This window comes from Pristis pectinata, chromosome X, assembly GCF_009764475.1.
Source record: "Pristis pectinata isolate sPriPec2 chromosome X, sPriPec2.1.pri, whole genome shotgun sequence".
Taxonomy (NCBI): domain Eukaryota; kingdom Metazoa; phylum Chordata; class Chondrichthyes; order Rhinopristiformes; family Pristidae; genus Pristis; species Pristis pectinata.
The window spans coordinates 3,582,587-3,606,340 of record NC_067450.1 but is presented as its reverse complement, the minus strand read 5'-3'; the positions used below and the strand labels follow the sequence as shown (position 1 = coordinate 3,606,340).

Sequence of the window (23,754 nt, the reverse complement as noted above, 5' to 3'; positions counted from 1 at the left end):
TCTGCTCCTTCAATTCTGGCCTCTTGTGCATCATTGATTACAAATCATTCCACCATTGACAAGCCGTGAAGCTCTGGAAATCTCTCTAAAAATCTACATTTTTTTTGCTTCAAGACATTCTTTAAAACCAAGCTTCTGGTCATTTTCCACTATATCTTATGTACTCAACTGAAGTTTTGTAAACCATTTTGGTGTTTTTTTTAACTATGTGAATGGGCTCTGTAAATGCAAGTTGTTAAATACTGGGACAGAGAACTTTCAGTATATAATATGTAATAAAGCAGTGGGTGCATTTTTTTAAAACAGTCCAGAAGTTTTATTTGTTTTTGTCAAACTTCAGAAACTTTGAAATCCAAATCAAATATTTCAGAGCAATTTGAATGGAATTTATAATAATGTCACTATGTACTAAAGTCTTTACATGGCTCAGATTAATCCAGCTACAAGCAGCCAGATTTGTCAGGTGATCCTGTCAACAAAGCCGGCTGTGATTTGAATCATTTCAACAAAATGCAGCACAATTCCAATTAAGTACTACAAACAAGGAATAAAAAGAGATAAAAGTAAAACCGAGGAAATATTTGGATTATAAAAAGTCTCATTAAATTGGTTGGGAGTCCAGATGTTGTCATCAGGAAGGAGAAGGGCTGTTTAAAACCAGTGAACAATGAGTTCTGTTCATTTGCATAAGAAAATGCATTGGTTGATCTGTCAGAATTATGCATTTTGTTATGGTAACAGCTCTGAATATTAATTTCTGCAGTTGTAACTGAACAGAATTTAAAATATTAAAAATACAAAAATGATATGAAAAGACTGATCCATTTGGACTGTCCTATAGTTATGATGCCTTGTTCATTACAGTATAGACACTCCCCAGGCACTGTGGGGCATGTAATCTTCTGGGGTAGTCTAAAATAAAAAACAGAAATAGGCCCAGGCTGATTAAGGCAAAAATCTCTAAAGCCTCTTTAGTGATTGAGCCTAGTCTGGGAGATGAAAGTTTAAGTTTACAGTCAAGGGGCAGACAAGTTGCACAAAATGCTAAATACAACCATTTAGTCATTGCCTCAAAATATTTCTCTTCCATTCCTCTCCAAACTCCACTAATGCAAGATAAGGTACAGGTCTGAGGGGCCTCTTGGTATCTTAGCCAAGCAGCCATTCTCCCTCCGTGAGCCTGGGTATTAGCTGATGATTTAGCCAAGGACAACATCATAGCTGAGCCGCTATCCATCATCTAACATTGAGACAGCAGCCCTTTGCAGCAGATAAAGCAGGAACCCCAGCTGCTAAATTGCTGTTTCACATTCTCACCCCTATCCCAGGGATGCTGAGATCAAAGGTCACGTTTCAGACAGGAGCTTTTAATGAATTTAAAGGTATTCTGCAATGCTTTGCTGTTCACACAGAGGTTTAAGATATAGTACTCTGTCTGTAGCTAAATCCTTCCACTTGCTGAGGCTCACAAGTGCTCATTTAGTGAACATTTAAGCACTTGTGTATTCCTGTCTTTCTGAGACTGCATTTGAATCCCATTTTGACTGGGAGGCCACACCATGGTAAGTACCAATTCTGAATAAATTCTACTTCTTCTGTTTAATTCAAAAAATATATAGGTACACATGTTATCTCTAAATTCTGTTTGTGGGAAGAACCTAACAGATCTAGGAAATGGAGAAATCCTGTAACACCATAGTTTACATAGTTATAGGGTCACCATTAAATGAAAGTGAAAAGTGACTCAATTCACTTTTAACATCCATCTCTAATTGCTCAAGATACTAGTGGTTTTTCTTGAACTGCTCCAGTCCTTGAAGTGGAGCAACTCTGATGGTGTTCTTTGGCAGGGATTCCTAGTATTTTGACACAGCAATAACGAAAGAATGATGACATAGCTCCAAGGTCGAAACAGAAAATGTTGGAGACACTCAGCAGCTCAGGCCACATCCTCAAAGAGACAAACAGAGTTAACATACCACATTGAACTGACACATTAACTCTGTTTCTCTCTTCACAGATGCAGACTGACCTACTGAGTGTTTCCAGAATTTTCTGCCTTCATTTCAAATTTCCAGCATCTTCAGTTTTCCGCTTTTCAACAAAGCTCATGGTTTGCTGCATCCAGGTCAATTCCTGGCGGTCTTTTCCATTTTATTTTCACTGTGTTTTGATTCAGTTGTTTAATAAAGAGGGATTGCTGAGTCAACTATATTGCTGGATCCACTTCAAGGCTGGGCCAGGTATGGAAAATAATTTTCCACCATTAAAGGATAGTAGGGTTTGATTACCATTACTGACTAGTTTTATTTTTATTATCTAATTAACTGAATTTAAAATCCCCAACTGCCATGGTATGATTTGAACTCACGGATCCAATCAATAATCCAAGCCTTTTGATTACTATTCCAATAATTTAACCACTATACTACCCTCCCCCAAAAAGCAAATTATTATTGTTTTAAGGATGATTTCTGCTCAAAACTATATCAAATACAAGTGCCAGGAAAAACTATTTTTTTTAGAGGGATACCTGTCCCCATCTTTACTGCAAAATCATCTCAGTGCTTGGACCTCACCTCAATAATGTTTAAATCCCACTCACGAAGCCTAATCACGATACTCCTCCTCGTTGCCACTGGCCTGATTCTGGTTCTGCTCTCTTGGCATTGCTCCAGTAACAACGTCGGCATTTCTTGGAATGTGTCATCATTTCCCTGGCCGCGAATTCCAGGCTGCTTTACTCTCAGTGACAGACTAGTCCTATCCCTAAATCTTATCAGCATACTAATGTTACTTCATAAAATATAATTGAATCTTGAAACTGCATTGATATACTGGTGCATCAATGTTTAATATTATTCATTGCATGATATGAGTAATACATTGATTTTCAGATGCACTAAATGGTAGTAAAATACTGGAGTACCAATCAGCAACTCTCAATATTATTCACTGTCACCTTTATACAGCTAATATTGATGAAGCAAATAAAGAAATATATTATTATTTGACCTTTTTATGCAGATTTTTCCAGAAACCCATGTAATCCTCCTATAATCAGACTGTCAGAACATTATAGGGTTTAGAAATGTTGGCAAGCAAAGGCCAATCCCAATGAATTGCCAGTAATAAAGGTTATGGGAACAATTACACAGGGCCTGAAGTAAGTATCCCTTCTTAATTAATTCTACAATACCCTCTGTCCTTGTTCAGCCTTCCCCACAAACACTGCAGGAACAGACCTGACAGAGGGAATGTTGTTTTGCTAACACAACTGGATTGTAGGGATCCCTGTTCTCTGGTGTAAACAATTCACCCATTCTCCTCCCCCTCCTCAATTCTTCAGTCTGGCACATAAAACTGCTCTCTGTACCACACTCACCGACTTGCAAGTACTTTGCAGAAGGTTTAGGAGAGCTTATGAACAGATATTTAGACTATGTGAAAATGGAGGAATGTTTAGGATGTAAAAGGGTCACACCAATCATGCCACATCCCGTACTGGGTCTATAGATTCCATCCCTTCCTTTTGGATGTATATTGTAGAGAATCCGGTCATTCTGGTGCAGCCTAATGCTTCATTTTATTCTACCCCCCCATTGCAACAAATCATGGTAACAGTCTAGGCCAGTGTTCAGATCCCATCCAATGCTGTGTAATGTATCAGCTAGCATAAATACTGCCATTAGCAGTGAGAAGACCCATTCTGCTGCTGTGCTGATGTCCCTCATGATAAAACTAGTCCAATGGCCTATAAAACAAAGAGGAAATGAAATACAATCTTTTCCTGTTGCAAATAGTCCAGATAGGCTTCCTACAACAAGATGCTCTTCCTCCTCTCCAACATCAACTCTATAGAGCTACCTGAAGAGGGATCAACAAGCTCAGAGGAAATGGGAGACATGAGCAGGAGGACAGCTTTGCATGACCACTGGGTCAGAGGATAATGATGCAACCCAATAATACGTTCAGAAAATAGTGTGCACCCCAGCCACCCATCCATCTTCATAGCTTCTGCCCAACATGACCGAGACAAATATCAGTCACAGTGGCTGAGTGGTTAAGGCGTTGGACTCAAAATCCATTGGGAACTCCCCACACAGGCTCAAATCCAGTTTGTCACGAAACATTCTTTTTAATGTAGATGGGGGAAAAGGTCCATTTCTGTGCTGTATGAGTCTGTGACTCGATGACAAATATATAACTGAGGAAGAAAGACTTGAATTGAAGTAGCACTGTCAATGACTTCACGCCATCCTAAGCAATTCACAACTATTAAAATAATTTTGAATATTTACTGCTGTAGTGTGGAGAAACACAGCAACCAAGTTGCACACAACAAGCTGCTGCACACAACAATGTGGTAAATGGCCAGATAATTTCCTTGATTAGGATTGGTTGAGGGATGTGCTGACCACCACACAGGAATTTTTCTCTGCTCTTATTCAAACGGTACCACAGGAACCTTTTACACCGGGTTGAACATTTTATCCAAAAGTCAGCACCTCCAACAGTACCTCCCTCAGTACTGCAATGAAACATCAGCCTAGATTCTGCACTTGAATCCTGGAGTGGGATGTGAACTCATAACCAAGGCTGCAGTCACAGTGCTAATACTAAAACGGACTGACATCTTCAGTATCAACATGCACATTTATTCTATCAAACTCATTACTATCAATTTACCCCCCTCCCTGAATATTATGCCCAACAACAGATGAACAAACATACAAACTACTTTGGGAAATAACTGCACCAGCAATATGTGTTACGTTAGAATACAGTTTGAATTGCTAACAGCATATCAAGTGCAGTAAAACTCTGATAATCCACTATCCAACCATTTGGAAATCACAATGGTTCAGCATCAGGCTCACAGGTGATGTTTGCAATTTCCACTCGCCGGGGCTCCGGTTGCTGCACTCCTTTCAAACTCACCTGGTTCTGTCGGTCACACATCCCTGAAACTCACCTGGTTCTGTCGGTCACACATCCCTGAAACTCACCTGGTTCTGTCGGTCACACATCCCTGAAACTCACCTGGTTCTGTCTTGTGTGCTGCCCTGAAACTCACCTGGTTCACTGAAATGTTACTGTGCATAAGCAATTTTAAAAATATGTATTATAGTGTTAATAACATCAACAGTCCAGAAAACCTGCTGGGTTGGCACCAGATGCCAGATTAATGGAGTTTTAATGTCTGATGATCTCTTTAAGGGGAACATTGATGGTTTTGTGGGAGGGTGCTGCTGGTCAAAAAACAGCTGAGTTCCATCAGTGTGACACTATGTGCAAGTGACACAAAGAAATTATCACAATGTGGTAATTTCCAAAGAAATGTTCTCATTGCAGCACATGTTAACAAATACTGAAGAAAATGTCACTCGATGAATTTTTACAAGTGGAATTGTTCCTTTAAGGGCACGTCTAATTTTCCAAAGAACTGACTTACACATACAACCAATATGTGCATTTCATCATCGGAAGTATATTTTATTCTGCCTTTTGGATAAATAAACCTTTTAACAAGAGTCAATAACTTGGCATCCAGAAGAGCAGTTGGTCTATGAGCTTTTAAAACGGCACAGATTGCCGGTTTTCACTGCTTTTCCTCTGATATCTGTTCCAGCTTCTCGATCTTTGCAATTAAAGTTTGGTACAAAGAGCAGAATGACTAATTAGGCTGGCTTGCTTCAGGCTGCAAGCATTTTTTTTTCAGGCTCTCAAATCTGATATGCTATGCTGCTTATGTTAATATTAATGGTACACTTCAATTCCTGTTTTCTTATGTTGGCATACAAAAAATGAATCTGCAGACTAATAAAAGTTACCCAGCTATAACAGAAACAGAAAATAATGGAAATTCACAGTATGTTTGGACAGGTATTTCTTATGGATGTACTGCCACTCCATGCTGTTATCGTGTGGATGAGCAGCAGCAGGACAGAATGAAGCCCAGGGGAATCAGGCACCAGTCATGAATGCAGAACCTAACAGAGGTCTTTAAAATAATGTAGGGACTTGATAGAGTAGATCTGGAGAAATGTTTCCTTGTGTGAAGGAATCCAAAACTAGGAACCATAAACATGTTGGTCACTGAGAAATTCATTAAGGAATTTGGAGGAACTTCTTGGCCAGCATGTGGAATTCACTACCATAGGGGGGTGCTTGGGATGAACAACAGATGCATTTAAGGGGAACCTACAACAACACAGATGGCACTCCTTCCATGGCTTAGGTGGGGCTTCTGAGTGCTTCCAATATAGGAGGTTCTCAATGCCATCCCAGATGCTTCCTCTCGATTTTGAGCTGTTGTGGGCCTGGGATATCCACAAGCCCATAGGGGTGTTACACTTTTCCCAAGGTGGCTCCGAGAACAGTCTCAAACCTTTTCCTCTCTACACTGGGTCATCTCTTGCTCCGATGGAGCTCAGAATGGAGTCTGTTCCAGAGTCTGGTACCAGGTATATTCAACACAACCAAACAAACTGGAACTTGAGGGCTCGGACCCATCTGCTCACTTGTCAGAATCAGGTTTATTATCACTGACTTACATGACATGAAATCTGTTGTTTTGCGGCAGCAGTACGAGGTAAAGACATTTTTTTATATAAACGAGCAGCTTCCCTATCCCCACCTTCCCTCAGTCCTGGTTCATCCTGACCAGCTGCAGTACTGAGGAAGCCAATGCCAAAAAAAAATGCCTGTGAGTGACGTAGCAGTGAAACAGAGCACAGAACTTATTAAAGACATTAAGCTAACTGCCAATCTTAATCTTTCAAGCAGATGGCTTCATCAACAGATTATCACCATGGCAATCTGGCCTCACCCTATCAGAGATGTTCCCCTTGTCCTATCCATCCCTCCCCACACTCTCTGCAACTGTACACTAGTTTTCTCCCTTCCCCAGTTCTGACAAAGGATTTTTCTACCTGAAATGTTAACTCTATTTCCCTTTCCACAGATGCTGCCTGGCCTGCTCAGTGTTTCTGCATTTTTTATTGCAGATTTCCAGCATCTATAGTTTCTGATTCCCATTTAATGAGGGACTGTCCTCTAGCCACATCTTGTGAAGCCTTATTGGAACAGGAGAATCCATGAAATGCCATTGATACATCTCCAAGCTCACCTACATTTTCAGAGTTCCACTCTGGCCTTATCAGTCACCTCGAAGCCCACAGAGTTGGAGTGGAAGCAAGTCATCATGAAGGAGAATCTCATGTGAAGGTTAATAAAGACTGACACTTGGGAGACCCCAAAAAACATGCACAATGGGGCAAGCTGGTACTTGAGTGGAGTTATTTTCTTTGAGTTCTATTTTATTTGTTTCAAAACTTTGTCTCTATAAAACCCCTTTCTTAAAGGGGCATCAGACATTAAAATCTCTGATTGAAAGATTTTAAATGTAATATCTGTTCTTTACTTTGGTCTTCCTGCACCAGACATCACCATCTTCTTCTTAAGCAATCCCTCAGGATGACTTGTTTCCACTCCTGCTCTGTGGTTCTGAGGTGGCTGGTGAGGCCAAGGTGGGAACTGCAGACTCTGCTACAGATGGGGCAGGAGGTGGTGCCCTTACACAGTGCTCTGTGTGCTCCTGATACATGGACTTGAGGTTTCAATACCATTTCGAGTTTCCTCCTCCACCTTGAGCTGTCATGGACCAGAGATTCCCAGGAGTCAGTGGCAATGTTGCATTTCTTCAAGAAGCTTTGAGCACATCCTTGAATCTTTTCTTATGTCTGCCTGGTACTCTGTCCTCATGGCAGAGCTTGGAATCGACTGTCTGTTTCAGGAGCCTAGTGTCCTGCCCAAAGGAACCAACTGAGTATAACTAGGGCCTCAGTATTGGGTACGTTGACCTGGGAGAGGACACTGACATTGGTTTGCTTGTCCTCCTAGTGAATTTGGAAAGATACCACCAACACTGTCCCCACAAAATCCTCCAAATTCGCTGGAAGAATAAGTGAATCAACATCAGATGCCAACAGACAAGACACGTGCCTCTAACTTTCCATTAGTGGTGAGCACAAACCCATACCCAAGTGCTCCATCAGCATCAACGATGGCCCAAGGTGTGTGATGGATTTCTACATTCTAAATATTGATTACGTGCTCTCATTGAGCATTGTGGTGTGGCCTCATAGGGAATGGGACTTAAACAGGCATCAGCAGATACAATAATCAGCGATACTTTTCAGTATTTGAGCTCTTTCACTGTGCTGAACTCAGTAACTGCTCTGTGCCATTTTCTCCTTTGATTGAATAACCAGTGTTAATTACATTAAAAAAAAGGTCAAAACAAAAACATAAACCTCAGGTGAGGCCACGACTAACAAAATGGCAGAGCAACCTTAATGAGCCAAATGACCTTCCCCTTCTAGATCATGAAGTGAAAGTCTTCAATGCCACTTTTAAAAGGGGATGTGGGACTAATGAGGAGACTCCTTCATTAAGATTGATTCTTATTTCTGGCAAGTTACAATTGATGTTAGAAGGGCTGCATGGCAATTTAAATTATTGACCAAGAGATTGGGCTCAAACAATTTGTCATTTGGCTTCTTTATCACTCCCAAATACAAAAAAACGATGCATTTATTACACAAAGTATTTGAACAACAAATGATCATCTGTTAAAACAGCAGATTCTGCAAGTTTCTAACATTGAAAGCCAGCATTCTTCCCCATTATCTGTTCCAACAATCATACTGAAAAAAGGAGATTTATATTAGGCAGTTAAGATTATTCCTGAAATTACAGTTATAGTTTACTACTGCTTTCTGTGAATTAGCTAAGTGGCCTGTTCCCATCCCGAGTTTTATTAACAACTTCACAAATCAAGTTCACAAATGCTGTTTACATGCAAGATATCTAAGGGGCAGGCATCATAAATATCCAATATCATACTGTATCCTGAGAGTCTCCAGCAGGTCTCTAACACATAGTAGGCACTAAATGTTCTCTGTCATAAATGCTGTTGCATTTTGAGGAACATGTATGACTGCCTGACTGTGCAACAGCTGTTAGCAGTGGGATCTGAAGAGAATGCTTTTCACCCAGTATCTGAAGATTGGCAAGAAGCTGTCAAAAGACTGCACTGATCCCTGATTCAGCCCCCTGTTTTTTTAAAGCATCAACTCATTTGTATTTCAGTTGTGCTCCCTGTCCCTGCTGTTGAGATAAATTGATAGATTCTATTTTACATGGGTTGCGTGTCAGGCCATCCTGGGATCTTATTAAAAAGTGCACAGATTTGACTGACGACTCACATTTCTTCATCCACATCCTTGCTGGGCAAGTGTCTGAGGAATAACTCTATGGAATTATTCAGAAAAAAAATCAATGCACAGGCTTGTCACACACAGGTCAATCCTCCCTGCAAGTAGGAGGCTCTTACCAAACTGTCAATATTTTTCAAATCTGTTGCATAAATCATTTTTGTAACTAAATGTGTGGAACCCTCTGTTTTCTCTTACATCTGAATTTAATCCTTCCTTTCATCTCTATTTGGGCAGACTGAATGGAAACAAGTTTCACTAGAAATATTTTACAAATTAACCACCTCTGTTTCTTCAAACATACGTCTCCCCCTTATTTTCTGTCTGCCAAGCCCACTCTATACTTACCTCCCCAGATTTTTTTATGATTATCCTCGATCAGGTGAGATGTTCAAACCAGTTTCTATTTCCAATCCACAGATATCTGTACTCTCTTAGGTGATCTATTAGTGGGTACACAACAACTAGAAGTAGTGAGGCAGAGGGAGCCAGGGCCCCACCTTCTGTACCTCATCTGTCAAAATCCACCTGGTCTACTTTGAGATTTGCAAAAAGTTGTTCTCTGCAGCAACCATTTTCAAATACTTTCTTATGTGGAAATAGTAAAATTCTCAGCAAACCTGGTCTGAACTTCCAAACAATAGCATTGATGATCCTAGGGGAAGTCGACCTATCATTGCAGCAAACTTATTTATTCACAAGCAGTAAGCATTAACACACAAATACTTCAGCCAATGCAGAAAAGCAGATGCAGAGTTCTCAAGGTGCTGCTTTGAGTACCTGATATGCTCTAAATGAACAGAAATCTGGGAACTTTATTGCTTCTCCTAAGGGTTATAAAGCCTGCCAAACCCCACCCATATTCCATCGAAGATAACCACTCTCAAATGCTCTGAAGATGGGACAGTGGTATTTTCTCAGTATGTAAACAAGAACTTTGAAGTGGGAGAGAGACAGGCAGTAGGAATCACTTATGGGTCTGTGCCAACAAAGAGCTGTCACAGACACAAAGAACCAAACAGCATCCTTCTATGTTGCCTCGTACCTGCTTCTATAGCCACTGTACTTATGTGCCTGATCCGGTTCAGTTTCTGGTCAATGGTGACCCGAAGCATCTTCTTGGTGGGGAACTTGGCAATGGTAATGTCATTGAATGTCAAAAGCATGTAGTTGGACTCTCTCTCATTAAAGATGGTCAGTGCCTGGCACTTGTGTGCTACAAATGTTACTTGCTACTTATCAGCCCATGCCTGAATGTCTTTCTGCACAGAAGCACGCTGAGGAGTCGCAAATGGAAGTGGACATCTTGCAATCATCAGCGAACATCCCCACTCCTGACCTTATGATGGAAGAAAGGTCACTGAAGAAGCAGCTGAAGACATCTGCATCTCGGATGCTGCTCTGAGGAAGTACTTCAGTGGGACAGGGATGATTGACCTCCAACGACCACAACCGTTTTCTCCTATGTGCAGCATGAATCCAACCACTGGTGTGTTTTCCCCCTTGATGCTCACACTCAGTCACCTTGATGCCACACTCATTCAAATGTTTTCTTACTGTCAAGGACTCACCCATGATGTGAGTCACTTGCTCCTCACCCCTGGAAATCAACTCCTTAGTCCATGTTTCAAACATGACTGTGATGAAGTTTAGAACCAAGTGGTCCTGACAAAACCCAAATTGAGCACCAGTAAGCAGGTTATTGGTGAGTTAGTGCTCTTTGATAGCTCTGTCAACACTCTCCTGACGACTGAGAATAGACTGGATGGTAATTAACCAGAATGGATCTGTCCTTTTTTGTGGCCAGGACATAGCTGGGCAATTTTCCACATTGATAGGCAGATGCCAGTATTGTAACCGTACTGGAACAACTTGGCTGGAGGCGCAGCTAGTTCTGGAGAGCAGGTCTTTAAAGTGTCTGTAGACACTCCTACCAATGTTGTCAATGGACAGATTCATCTGCAATAGGTAGACTGGAGAGGACATCAAGTAGTTTTTTTTTACCTCATGCTGGTTTGTTCAGTACTTATCACAGACCCAGCTGACACCCACGTCCTTAAGGTTTTGGCAGCCAAGTCAGTAGTGGTGCTACTAATCCACTCTTAGTAACAAATGTTGAAGTCTCCACACAGAGTACTTTCTGTGCCCTTGTTATTTCCAAGTGTTGTTCATCTGCTAAGAAAGCACAATAGGTGATAACCAGGAGATGGTTTCCTTGCCCATGTTTAATCCAATACTTCATGGACCAATGGTAAGGAATCCCAAGACTAATCCCTCATACCTGTATGCTGCTGTGCCTCCACTTCCGGTCGGTCAGTTCTGCTGGTGGGACAGGATGTACCCAGGGATTGCAATAGAGGAGTCTGCAAGACATGATTCTACAAGTGTGAATATGTCAGGCTCCTGCTTGACCAATCTGTGGGGCAGTGCTCCCAATTTAAGCACCAGACGACCACGAAGAGAGCTATACAAGATTGACTGGGCTGGGAATGGCTTTGCCAAATCCCAGTTCATGCCTAGGTCAACACCAGGTAGCCCTTCTGGTTTTATTCTTATTCTTTTTTCATGTAGCAGCAATTACAACACAACTGAATGGCCTAGTGGGCCATTTCAGAGAGCAGTTAAGAGTTAACCCCTTTACTTGCAAATCTGCAGTCACATATAGGGCAGATCAGGCAGGGACACCTGTTGAAGAGCATTGGTTGCCCTGAAGTGTTTTTGCAATGTTCTGGTAGTTTTGTTGTGGTCACTATTACTGAGATTAATTAATAACAGATTAAACCGAATTTAAATTCCAAAACTGCCGTGGTGGCATTTGAACTCACTTCTCTGGATTGTTAGTCTGATAGTTTAACCATTGCAGCACAATCATATGCAGTACTATCTGCACTTCCATAATTCAGTGAGAGTTTGGAAGGAATCCTTTCGTGCACACATACATCCCCACTGTGGAAATTCAGCTCCTATCGTCTCTGCTGAGAGGTGAATAACCATGAATTTTATCTGTAATGCCTTCATGTCCAGCCAGTGAACCAGTTGAAAAGCAAAAAAAAACTGCAGATGCTGTAAATCTGAAATAAGAACAGTGAATGCTGGAAATATTCTAGTCAGGTAACATCTGTGGAGAGAAACACAGAGAAGCCCTCTGCAACTCCTGCCTGAATATTTTCAGCAGTTTCTATTTTTATTTTATTGTACGGGTTGTATCGGAGAAGCATCAGAATGAAATGACAACAAAAATGAGGAAGTGTAGATCACAAGATGCCTGGCTGGGTAAAGTACCATGGAGAGAAAATCTGCATGAATGAAAAAAAAGACTTCCTCTTTGAAAAACATGATGGCATATTTAGGTTTCCAGAAGGCTCTTGATAAAGTCCCACAAGAGGTTGATCAATAAGGTTAGAGCACATGGAATTTGGGGTAATATACTGGTGTTGATTGAGAATTAGTTAAAAGGGAAAGCAAAAAGTGGGAAAAAAATAGGAGATGTCCCATGGGGTTCAGTGCTTAGGCCCTAGCTATACACAATCTAGATCATTGATTTGGCTTAGGGGATCAAATATTATATTTCCAAGTTTGCTGATCATGCAAAACTAGTTGAGATTGTGAGTAGGGAGAAGGATGTAGAGAGGCTTCAAGGGAGTGGGCAAATGGAATGTAATGTGGAAAAATGTGAGGGCACCTACTTTGGTGCCCAAAACAGAAGAGGGGAGTATTTGTAAATGGGGACAGATTAAGAAACGTTGATGTTCAAAGAGACCTTTTTCACTGAAAGCTAAAAAGCAGGTGCAACAAGCAAACAGGAAGGGAAATTGTGTGCTGGCTTTTATTACAAAAGGATTTAAGTACAGAGATAATCTGACTGCAATTATACAGGGCCTTGGTGAAATCACACCTGCACTATTTTGTACAGTTTTGGTCTCCTTACCTAATAAAAGATATACTCGCTATAGAGAGAGTGCAACAAAGATTCATCAGATTGACTCCAAGGATGACAGGTTTACCATCGGAGGAGCAATTGAGTAGACTTGGCTGAATTCTCCAGATTAGAAGAATGAGTGGTGACCTCATTGAAACAGACAAAAATTTTTTTCACAGATGAAGGTTTACAAGAGGGACTATGAAATGACTACAAAGGTTTCTACTGCCCCTTAGTGGCACAATCTGTCAGGCACACAGCCTGTAACTTTCAATAAAATCAACAGCAGATTTAGGAGAAAAAGTGTTGAGGTGAAAAAAAAGACCTTAAATCTTAGACGAAAAGGAAATTGCAAGCGTAGGTAAATAGTATAAAGACAACAGTCATAAAAATGGGATTTGTAATCTAGTGATGGCAATCTGAGATCAACCACTTATTTGCAGAACAGAAACACACCATTTGGTCCAACTAACCCATGACAATGTTTATGCTCCCTGTGAACCTCTTTCCACCCCGTTTTATCTTAATCTATCATTAGATCTTTCTCAGGTGGCAAGGTTTGGTCATAAATAATCATCATATGCCCTCCTATCTATCAGCGACTTCTACCATATGTTCCCCAACACATGCATGCTCACAGTGCAAAATCATTCCACATCTCCTGGAAAGCATCTACAAAGTGCTCAAACGACTACAGAGAGTAGATAGCACAGCTGACCAGGGATGAATTTCTAGGTAACAGTATCTTTTGTTACCTAACTGGGTAGTTCCAAACTCCTAAAGAGTTCTAATATTTTTTGACCTAATAAATGAAAAAATGCTCAAAGGAAATTTTAAAAATGAACACAGCATTTTTCTTCCTAACACCTCGATTTCTTTTTGTCAGCCTTGCTTGCAGCAGGGTCTTGGAGTAATCTTTAATTGCTGGAGATTGCAGTGCAATTCTGGAGAGTTGGCAAACTGTCATTGGAAAAAAACATGCAAGGTCCTGAGTCAGACAGAGTGTGACCAAAACACCTCCAGGAAGAGTCGAAGTGAAAACCTTTAATCTTAATCCACTTTAATTCAGTTCTGTAATCTAGCTCCATGTTTGCAAACCAGCTCCATGTTTGCAAACCAGATCAGCACTCTTTTATCCTAAAGTCAAAATCATGGACACGTTCTCCTGATAACAGATTAAAAAAAAGGGAGTGTAAACATCTAGCACATGGATGAAGACGACCTCAGCTGCCAGTGTAAAGATAAGAGGTACCTTTATTAGTCACATGTACATTGAAACACACAGTGAAATATACTGTATCTTTTTGCATAGTGTTCTGCGGGCAGCCCGCAAGTGTCACCACACTTCTGGCGCCAACATAGCATGCCCACGACTTCCTAACCTGTAAGTCTTTGGAATGTGGGAGGAAACCAGAGCACCCGGAGGAAACCCACGCAGACACAGGGAGAACGTACAAACTCCTTACAGACAGTGGCCAGATTTGAACCAAGGTCACTAGCACTGTTAAACGTTATGCTAATACTGTTGGTCTAAACATTGTTGGGTGCTCTTGTATGATCATAGAAATTTAGGGCACAGGAGGTGGTCATCATTTTATGCCAGGCAAAAATGGAGGTACTGAAGTTACTCCTACTTCCCATCTCTTAATCCACTGCCTTGAAAGTTATGGCTCTTCAAGTCCTCATCCTGTTTCCATTTTACATGTGTTGAGGGTTTCTTCCTCCACCACCCTTGCAGACAGTGAGTTATAGACCCTTAGTACGCCAGGTAAAAATTTCCTCAACTCCTCTCTAATCTTTCTACCAATTAACTTAAATCCATGTCCTCTAGAATTGACTTTTCTGCTAAAGTTCATCCTGTCTTCACCTGGAGGGAAGGCAAGAAACTACTCTTCTTTCTGGATGAATGGCACAAGATAGACAAAGCTATCCCTCTCTTTCACTCCAGCTGACTACAAATAGTTTGAGGTTGACTTCTTCCTTCTATTTAGAACACAAAATTTCCATTTACACTGGAACTTTCATATTTAACATCCTAAACTTACACAAATAGTGATATGATAGTAACCAGGGATTTTTTTGGAAATATGATCAGGTAATTCTTCAAAATAGTGCAAGGGATCATCTACTTCTATTTTAGACAATCAGTACAGCCCTCATTTAATACCTCACCTGAAGCATTCACAATATGTGACAACGCCTGCAATATTACACTGGAACATGCCCCAAGATTTTTCTGCCTGGGCCTTTGGAATGGCACCTGAACCCACAACTTTTTGACTGAGCTGGCTGACACTCAACTATTTTTAACTTCTCCAAGTTCTGACAAAGAATCCCAGACCTGAAACATCAACTGTTTCTCTTTCCACAGATGCTACTTGACCTGCTGGGCATTTCCAGCATTCTCTATTTTTGATTCAGGTTTTCAGCTGGAATCACTTATGTCACGAATCAGCTATTGACTTAAGCAAATAAATTTCCCCTTTTTTTAAAAAAGGGGCACAATCAATAACCTAGATAATTAACATAAAAAACAGCAAATTAAATTCAAACATTGGTCCTCATATCATCTAAACACCTGCTATGCTAAGCCCAGAGCTGCACACATCACCTCTCTCCCTCAAACTCATAGAACTTACTATTCCACCTTGATTTCTCTTTCCATGACCTCCTGCACTGTTATAATGAAACCCAATGCAATCCTGAGGGAAAACACTTCATTTTCTGTGTGGGCACAATGCAGCCTTCCAGACTTAATATCCTTTCTCTCACTGCTGTGTGACCAGTCTGTGACGTTGGCTCAGTTTTTCTCTGACTTACTATTCGCAATACTTCATATTTTGTTGTCCCCCTCTAACTGCCCCCTTCAACAGCTTATCCCCACAGCAACCCTGGCCTCACCCTATCATAGATAATCCCTTTGTTCTATCCGTCACTCCCCCACTTTTTCTGTAACTTCAAACTAACTAACTAACTTGCTTGCTTGCTTGCTTTCTTTCTTTCTTTCTCTCTCTCTCTCCCCGCCCCCCCGAGTTAGAACGTCGGGTCTACCCCCATTAACCCCTTCACATTCCTCACACAATACCTGACCTGCTCTGCGGTTCCAGCATATTCTGTTTATATTTCAAACTCGCAGAAACCTCGTGAGTATTGACGAGACTTCTGCGGGTTGCCTTGGTGATGTTTTTGGTCCGCGGCGCTGGATTGGACGGTTCGACGGAGGAGCGGGCCAATAGAGGGTTTGCTTTTTTTTGTACGAACGGAACGAGGAAAAATTGAAGCCGTGCGGAGAGAGCGAGCTGGCGGTGTCGGGCAGCGGGAGAGAAACGGCTCTCTGCTGGGGCAAAGGCGGCTTTGTTGTTGTGACTGAAACAAGAAGGGTCGAGGGGGAAAGGCGTGAACGTTGAAACTCGGGCGCCTCACTCGCAAAAGAAAAGTTCGCCATGGCAGCGGCCTTGAGGAAAGCGAACCTTCGGAGCCCGGTTGCGGCAGCTCCCAGGTGAGGATCTTCGGTGGGCGACCCCCTCCCCCCTTCTCGTTTTCCGATCGCGTCCGAGAAGAATCACAGCCGACGGTTCAGAACAACTGCGTTCACGTGAATCTAACTTGTCTCTGAGATGTGACTGCCAATATTTTTATTGATTGGTTAATTTTTTTTAAAAAAAGGGGCAGATTTGGATTTGTTTTGCACTCTTCCCCCCCCCCCCCACTTCAGATAGCCCCAGAGCTTTGTACAACCAATTAAGCACTTTCGAAGTGTAGTCACGTTGTAAGTAAAAGGCACTGAAGGCAATTTGTGTGCAGAAAATTCCCACAAATGGCAATGGCCAAATTATGTAACTTATGTTTGTTGAGGGATATGTATTAATCAAGACATTGGGGTAATACTCTACATTCTTAAACGATGCCATGGGATCTTTTGTCTGACCCAGGAGGGTGGATGAGGTCTCAGTTCAACATTTGATCCAAAAGACTACATCTTCAATGGCGCAAGACTCCCCTAGTAGTAGCACGACTTTTTTTAAGTTTGATATTTTGTACTCGTACTCAAACACACCATCTTTCAACCCAAGGTATCAATCAAGTTGCAGCTGACACTCAACGAAATTAAGATTGGTACCAGTATGGCCAATTAAGCAGGCAGATTGTACCTTCTCTCTGCAAAATTTAATAGAATGTTCTCTTCATTATATTGAAGATCTGACCAAGATATTGTGACCCACTTACAATAATACACAAATGTGTGCTGGGATGGAACTTGTAAACTAGGTGGCTAGGGAATCTCAGTGAATGTGTTGAGCTTTTGTGATGTCTTTGAGAGAAGTGTAGTGGAATTGGGCCATCCTTGCAGGAGCTTTCTGTGGGGTGGGGAGATAAATGACAGGAATGAGAACTTGAAAGATGAGAAACCTGCAGGTAATATTTACAAAAACTCAAAGCAGGCATTAGTAGAGAAAGTGTTTCTCTGGAGCTCAAAAACTCACTTCTCTGGAGTGAGTAAAGGATCAGAAAAAGCAATAGTATTTTGGAGTGATTCTTGGATGTTTATCATATTAGAGGAAATAAACTAAACAATTGTTAATATGCTTTAGTTCATAATTAATGAATTTGCCAAACAAATTGTGATTGGGCACATAATTAACATTCTTTGTTTAATGATGCAAAATAGCTTCATGTAGCAGTGGGTTCTATTACTTAGTAATTCTTAGTAGTCAAACTGGTGCATTGTAGGGAGCCTTTGCTTGTTTTGAGTGGGCACAGCAGTAGTTTCTTCTCTTCTCCCCCCCCAAAGATTGTATTGCAAGATTAAGGGATAGTTGTGGGCAGGGCTTTACCAAGTTGCATCCTCATTCCCACTGGGTCAGACCTTAAAGGTCTGCCAGCAGTTGCCTCCATAACTTTAGAAGTCAGAGCTAGTTGCATCTCTTAGCCCTCGTGTCAGACACCACCAGCAATCCTAGTAGAACCAATAAAAAAAGGTACTTTGCATAGCAGTGTCTCAAGGTGCAAGCAAAGTTGAACTCTCCCAGTGTCCAGCGTCTCCTGATCTGCAGCTTCTACCCAGCCCTGAGAGAAATAAAAGCAGGAGTAGGCCATTCAGCCCATTGTGCCAGGTCTGCTGTTCAATAATAGTGGCTGATCTTTTTAACCTCAGTTTCCTTTTGCTGCAGTAACCCAAATGCTCCATTCCCTTTAATATCAAAAAATCTATCATATCTTGAATATAGTCAGTGAATTGACCTCTTGTATCCCTTATGGGCAGAGAATTCCAAAGATTCATCACCCTCCAAGAATTTTTTCATCTGTCCTGAATGGCAATCCCTTAATTTCAGTGTGACATCCACTCCCAGTCTTAGACACCCCAGCCAGGGGAAGAGTCATGCCTACACCCCAAGCCCCATATTTATATTTTAAACCCCCATTTTTTTAAAGTGAGATCACCTCTCATTCTTAAATCCCAAAAGACTACAGGCCCCATTTGACTAATCTCTCCTTGTAGATAATCTCTTCATAGCCCTCCCAATGTCCAGCCACTGCTATGCCCACATTGGATGATGCCCCATTACCTTGGAGACTGACTGCCATGCCTGATGTGCAAGGCCCACTTTGCACTGAACACAATCTGTACAACTACTCTCGGAAAGTCAACCAGTTTGGCAATGCAGGAAGTAGTAGGGTGCAGACTTATGGTCGAGAAAACCCCAGGCAGATGTGATGGTAGTAGTTAAGAATCCAGAGTCATTTTACCCCTTCTACTGCTACACTAGTAATTCTAGTGATCACATGAAGGGCTTCAAAGTTTGCTGCAAGTTGCATATTTAGATCACTGGGTTGTTTTTTTTAGTCTGGGATTCCTCCAGCTCATGCCCCTTCCATTGGCTTAATGGGAAGGTTGCCAAAATCACGTGGGACAGCCAAGTTTCCTTTCAGATTCTGGAGTGTCCCATCCAATGTGGGATTAATGGCATTGCTAGATGGTAGGGATGTTGGGGCCCTGGGCAGCAGTATTCAATCTTGTGCAAGGCCCAAAGCACAGCATACATATTTACAAAGCTTTTGCTCTAATTTTGGACCTAGCAGAGGAAATCATAGATCGTGCATTAGAGTGACAGTAATTATGGGGTTGAGAGATGACAGGATCCTGATAGAAAAGATCAGGACTTTGGTGGAGGTGGTTACAGTGGTGGAGGTCGATTAGAGCATAAAACAGAAGGGGCAACTTTGCAGAAGGAATATTAGGAGTCAGACTTGGTGTTAGACTGGGGTCCAGGATGCATTCAAGGCTACCGGTGGCTTTGGTGATAAACAACAAGCAATGTTTAAGGACCTACCTGCCAAAAGACATCTGTCCCTGACTCCATGCTAGCAGACCAGGTAAAACAGTTCCCTTTAACTTGTGCCAAAGTAGCTCTCAACCCTCTTGGGGTCGTTTATGCGAGTTGCCAACACTATTGTAGACCTCAATTGTGCAACTGATGTCAAAATGCCATTTGATATCACTGCTCACTGTGTAGCCTCCATATCTGTGTCATATGCAGAAGATCTGGAATAAGTTTTCAAAAGTATGTGGATTGCACACAGGACAATTTGAATCAATAAATATGGAAAGTTGGAAATGCTCAGCGTGTTGGGCAGCATCTGTGGAGTGAGGAAACAGTTCACATTTTGGGTCAATAAATTTCAGTTCAGACCCATCATCAACATCCACCTTGATTCAAGGTCCCCCAGTTGCTGAAGGCATACACTTGCAGGTACACAGCTTCAGTATACCTGACAGAAAAATAAAATACCATTATTTTGCTTTGGTATTATGTGCTTTGTGATTTGCCACAAAATAACTCTTATCTGGTTTCTGGGCAGAAATGAACGTCTCACTCACAAAGCTCGATCTGTAAAGTTGGCAGAGGCCAACAAAGAAAACTGCCCAGAACCAGTGAGGCCAGAGAAAGGAATTATGAAGCGTGGGAGCAGACTACCTGTGCCAGTGAAAAAGTTCAAAGTAAAATCTGTTCCAGACTTCAAAAAGTTGCATCAAAATTGGGATCGAAACTTCCAGAAGGTAAGACTTGCCCAATGTACACAAACTTCAGAGAACATTTAGATTTTGTGCAAAAAGTTAAACAGGCTGGGGCTCTTTCTCCAGCCACCCCCCCCCCCACCGACAGTGGAGATCTGTGGTCAGCCCAAGTTAGTGATGTGATAGATTTGAGATGATCAAAGGGTTTCACAGGGCAGATTTAGAAAAGAAATTTTCACTTGCAAGTGAGATCAGAACTAGGGGCTATATACAGTAATTATTAAAACTCTAGTTCTGGTGAAATCTATTTACCCAGAATGTGAAAAGTTGTTGAAGTAAACAGCAACAATGCAGTTAAGAGGAAGTTAAATAAAGGACATGTTGATAGGGTCTGAAGGTGAGTGGAAGGAGGCTCATGTGAACCATGAACATTCCCAGACCAGTTGGGACAATTAGGATGTACACAGAAACAGCCCATTTAAAGGAAAGGAATTCCAACTTAGAGTCCGATTACACTTGAAGGAATTTAATTGTCATCATCTGACCAGCTACAAGCAGTATTTTAGTTTTAAGATGGATCATTGGAATTTTAGCTAAGGAGTTCCAAGCAGTCACTCCATTGGGGTACCTGTGGCACAATTACCCCTTTTAAAGTTGGAACAATTTCTTGATATTATGTTAACCTTCAGGGGCTTCACTTGATTAATTTCCATACAAAATGATTATTTTGTGACCTAGTGCCTAGTGTGGTGGCTCATCTTTCCAAGAGCATGCACTGAAGAGAACTGTGGACCATACAACTCCCTAAATTTCTGATTATATTGTCAGCATAGATTTCCACAAAAGATCAGGAATAAAACCATCCAAATAGCATGGATGGCTTCCTTCTCATTTGAGGAAGCTTTTCTTAGGCATTAGTGCATAATGGCTTGTCTTAAGACACAACAGAATTAGGCCATTCAGCCCATCGTCTGCTCCACCATTTAATTATGGCCAATTTTTTCTCTCAACCCCATTCTCCTGCCTTCTCCCCATAACCTTTCACACCCTTAGTAATCAAGAACCTGCCAACCTCTGCTTTAAATATATCCAGTGACTTAGCCTCCACAGCAATCTGTGGCAATGAATCCCACCCTCTGGTGAAAAATTCCTCATGTTCTGAAGGGACATCCTTTTAGTTCTGAGGCTGTGCTGTCTGGTCCTAGACTCTCCAATTACTGGAAACATCTTTTCCATGTCCACTCTATCCAGGCCTTTCAATATTCAGTAGGTTTCAGTGAGATCCCCTCCACCCCCCCCCCCCTCTCTAAATGTCAGTGTACAGGCCCAGAACCATCAAATGTGCCTCACACATTAACCCTTTAATTCCCAGGATCATTCTTGTAAACCTCCTTTGGACCCTCTCCAACACCAGCACATCCTTCCTTGGATATGGGGCCCTAAGACTGCTCAATACTCCAGATGTGGTCTGACCAACACCTTAAAGCCTCAGCATTACATCTTTGCTTTTATATTCTGGTCCTCAAAATGAATGCCAACATTGCATTTGCCTTCCTTACTACCAACTCAACCTTCGGGGAATCCTGCACTAGGATTCCTAAGTCCATTGGACCTCCAATTTCTGAATTCTCTCCATTGAGAAAATAGTTTACACCTTTCTTCCTTCTAAAGCACATGACCATACACTTCCCTATTTTGTGTTCCATTTGTCACTTTTGCCCATTCTCCCAACCTGTCCAAGTTCTGCAGACTCCCTGCTTCCTCAACACTACCTGCCCCTCCACCTATCTTTGTATCATTCATAAACTTGGCCACGAAGCCATCAATTCTGTCATCCAGATCATTAACATACAACATGAAAATTAGCTGACCCAACACCAACCCCTGCAGAACACTGGTCACCAGCAGCCAACCAGAAAAGGCCCCCTTTATTCCCACTCTTTGCCTTCTGCCATTCAGCCAATCTTCTATCCATGCTGGTACCTTTCCTGTAATACCATGGGCTCCTATCTTGTTTAGCAGCATCATGTGCAGCACCTTGTCAAAGGCCTTCTGGAAATCCAAGTAAACAACATCCACTGACTCTTTTGTCTATCCTGCTTGTTGCTTTCTCAAAAGTCCAACAGATTTGACAGGCAAGATCTCCCCTTGAGGAAACCATGCTGACTTTGGCCTATTTTATCATGTGCTTCCAAATACCCTGTAACCTCGTCCTTAATGGACTAACATCTTATTAACCACTGAAGTCAGGCTAACTGGCCACAACTTCCTGTCTTTTGCCTCCGTTAAAGAGGAGAATGACATTTGCAATTTTTCAGTCCTCTGGAACCATTCAACTCTCTTGATCATTCAAGAATCACCACTTATGCCTCCACAATCTCTTCAGCTACCTCTTTCAAACCCTGGTGTGTAGTCCATCTGGTCGAAGTGACTTGGCCACCTTCAGACCTTTCAGCTTCCCAAGCACCTCTCCTTAGTTATAGCAATTACACTCACTTCTGCCCCCCGACTCAAATTTCCAGCATGTTGCTGGTGTCTTCCACAGTGAAGACTGAAAATACTTATTCAGTTCATTCACCATTTCTTTGTTCCCCATCCCAGGAATGAAAAGGTTAACATCATGGACAACAACTATCTTTCCCCTCACACTGCAAATTCTTCCACAGGATCAGATGAGATGTCCCAAACCCAGACACCAGCTAAGCAACACAGCCTTTGGGACTCTCAATCCTTGCAAAAGAAAATTGTCTCTATTCCCCTGACCATACTATCCCCAATTACAACTACATTTCTTTTCTATCCCCCTCTTGAATAGCTCCCTAAACCATGATGCCATGGTTAGGTCTCTCGCCCTTCCTATAGCTCCCACTCATCCAGAGCAAGAATCTCAGACCTGTAGAAAGCAGCTCAAGGGCTGAGGCTTCACCAGCATTACCTCTTGGATCCCCATACCTGCCTCGCTCAGAGTCACGCCCTATTGTCCTTGACCACAGAACAAATTCAAAGCAACTAATCTGATGGGTGTGACTACCTCCTGAAACAGTGTCCAGGTAACTCTCCCCTTCTCTAATGTGTCAGTGTTTGAAACTCAGATTCCAGGTCATCAACTTTGAGCCCGAGTTCCTCAAGCAACCAACACTTGCTGCAGATATGGTCACCAGGAACCACAGTGGGGCCCACCAGCTCCCACATCATGCAGCTACAACACATCACCTGATTCTGCATCCCTACTTTCATTAATTAGTTGTAATTTGGTGTCTTTTTATTTTAACTATATAAAAAAGCCTTGCCTGTTCTTACCAGCTGCTCACTTATGCCTCCTCTTCCCACACCTACCTTCCTTTTATTGGCTGAGTTGCCACACACTTAGCCAATCAGAGGCAACATTAAAAAAACTTTTAGCTCCTCCCCTCTGCTGCTTTGGCTGCTGTAACTGGAGAAAACAATCCCATAGGCTGATCCTATAATTAAACCATGTGATCAAATCAGGGATTGTGGCTTATTTCCCCTCCTTTTGTATGGAAATTTCATAGCCA

General features: G+C 41.8%; 1 protein-coding gene across 2 annotated transcripts in view; it reads left to right on the top strand.

Moving 5' to 3' along the window:
- Positions 1 to 16,345: 16,345 nt before the first annotated feature.
- LOC127567006 (uncharacterized) overlaps positions 16,346 to 23,754 on the top strand; it is a 35,586-nt gene continuing 28,177 nt past the window's right edge. Inside the window, exons 1-2 of one of the 2 annotated variants that reach the window (XM_052009614.1) lie at positions 16,346 to 16,699; positions 20,062 to 20,260. In XM_052009614.1, the coding sequence (XP_051865574.1) occupies positions 16,644 to 16,699; positions 20,062 to 20,260 (255 nt within the window). In that variant the 5' untranslated portion in view covers positions 16,346 to 16,643. The remainder of the gene's footprint in view (positions 16,700 to 20,061; positions 20,261 to 23,754) is intronic. The other variant, XM_052009613.1, reaches the window with a different exon arrangement.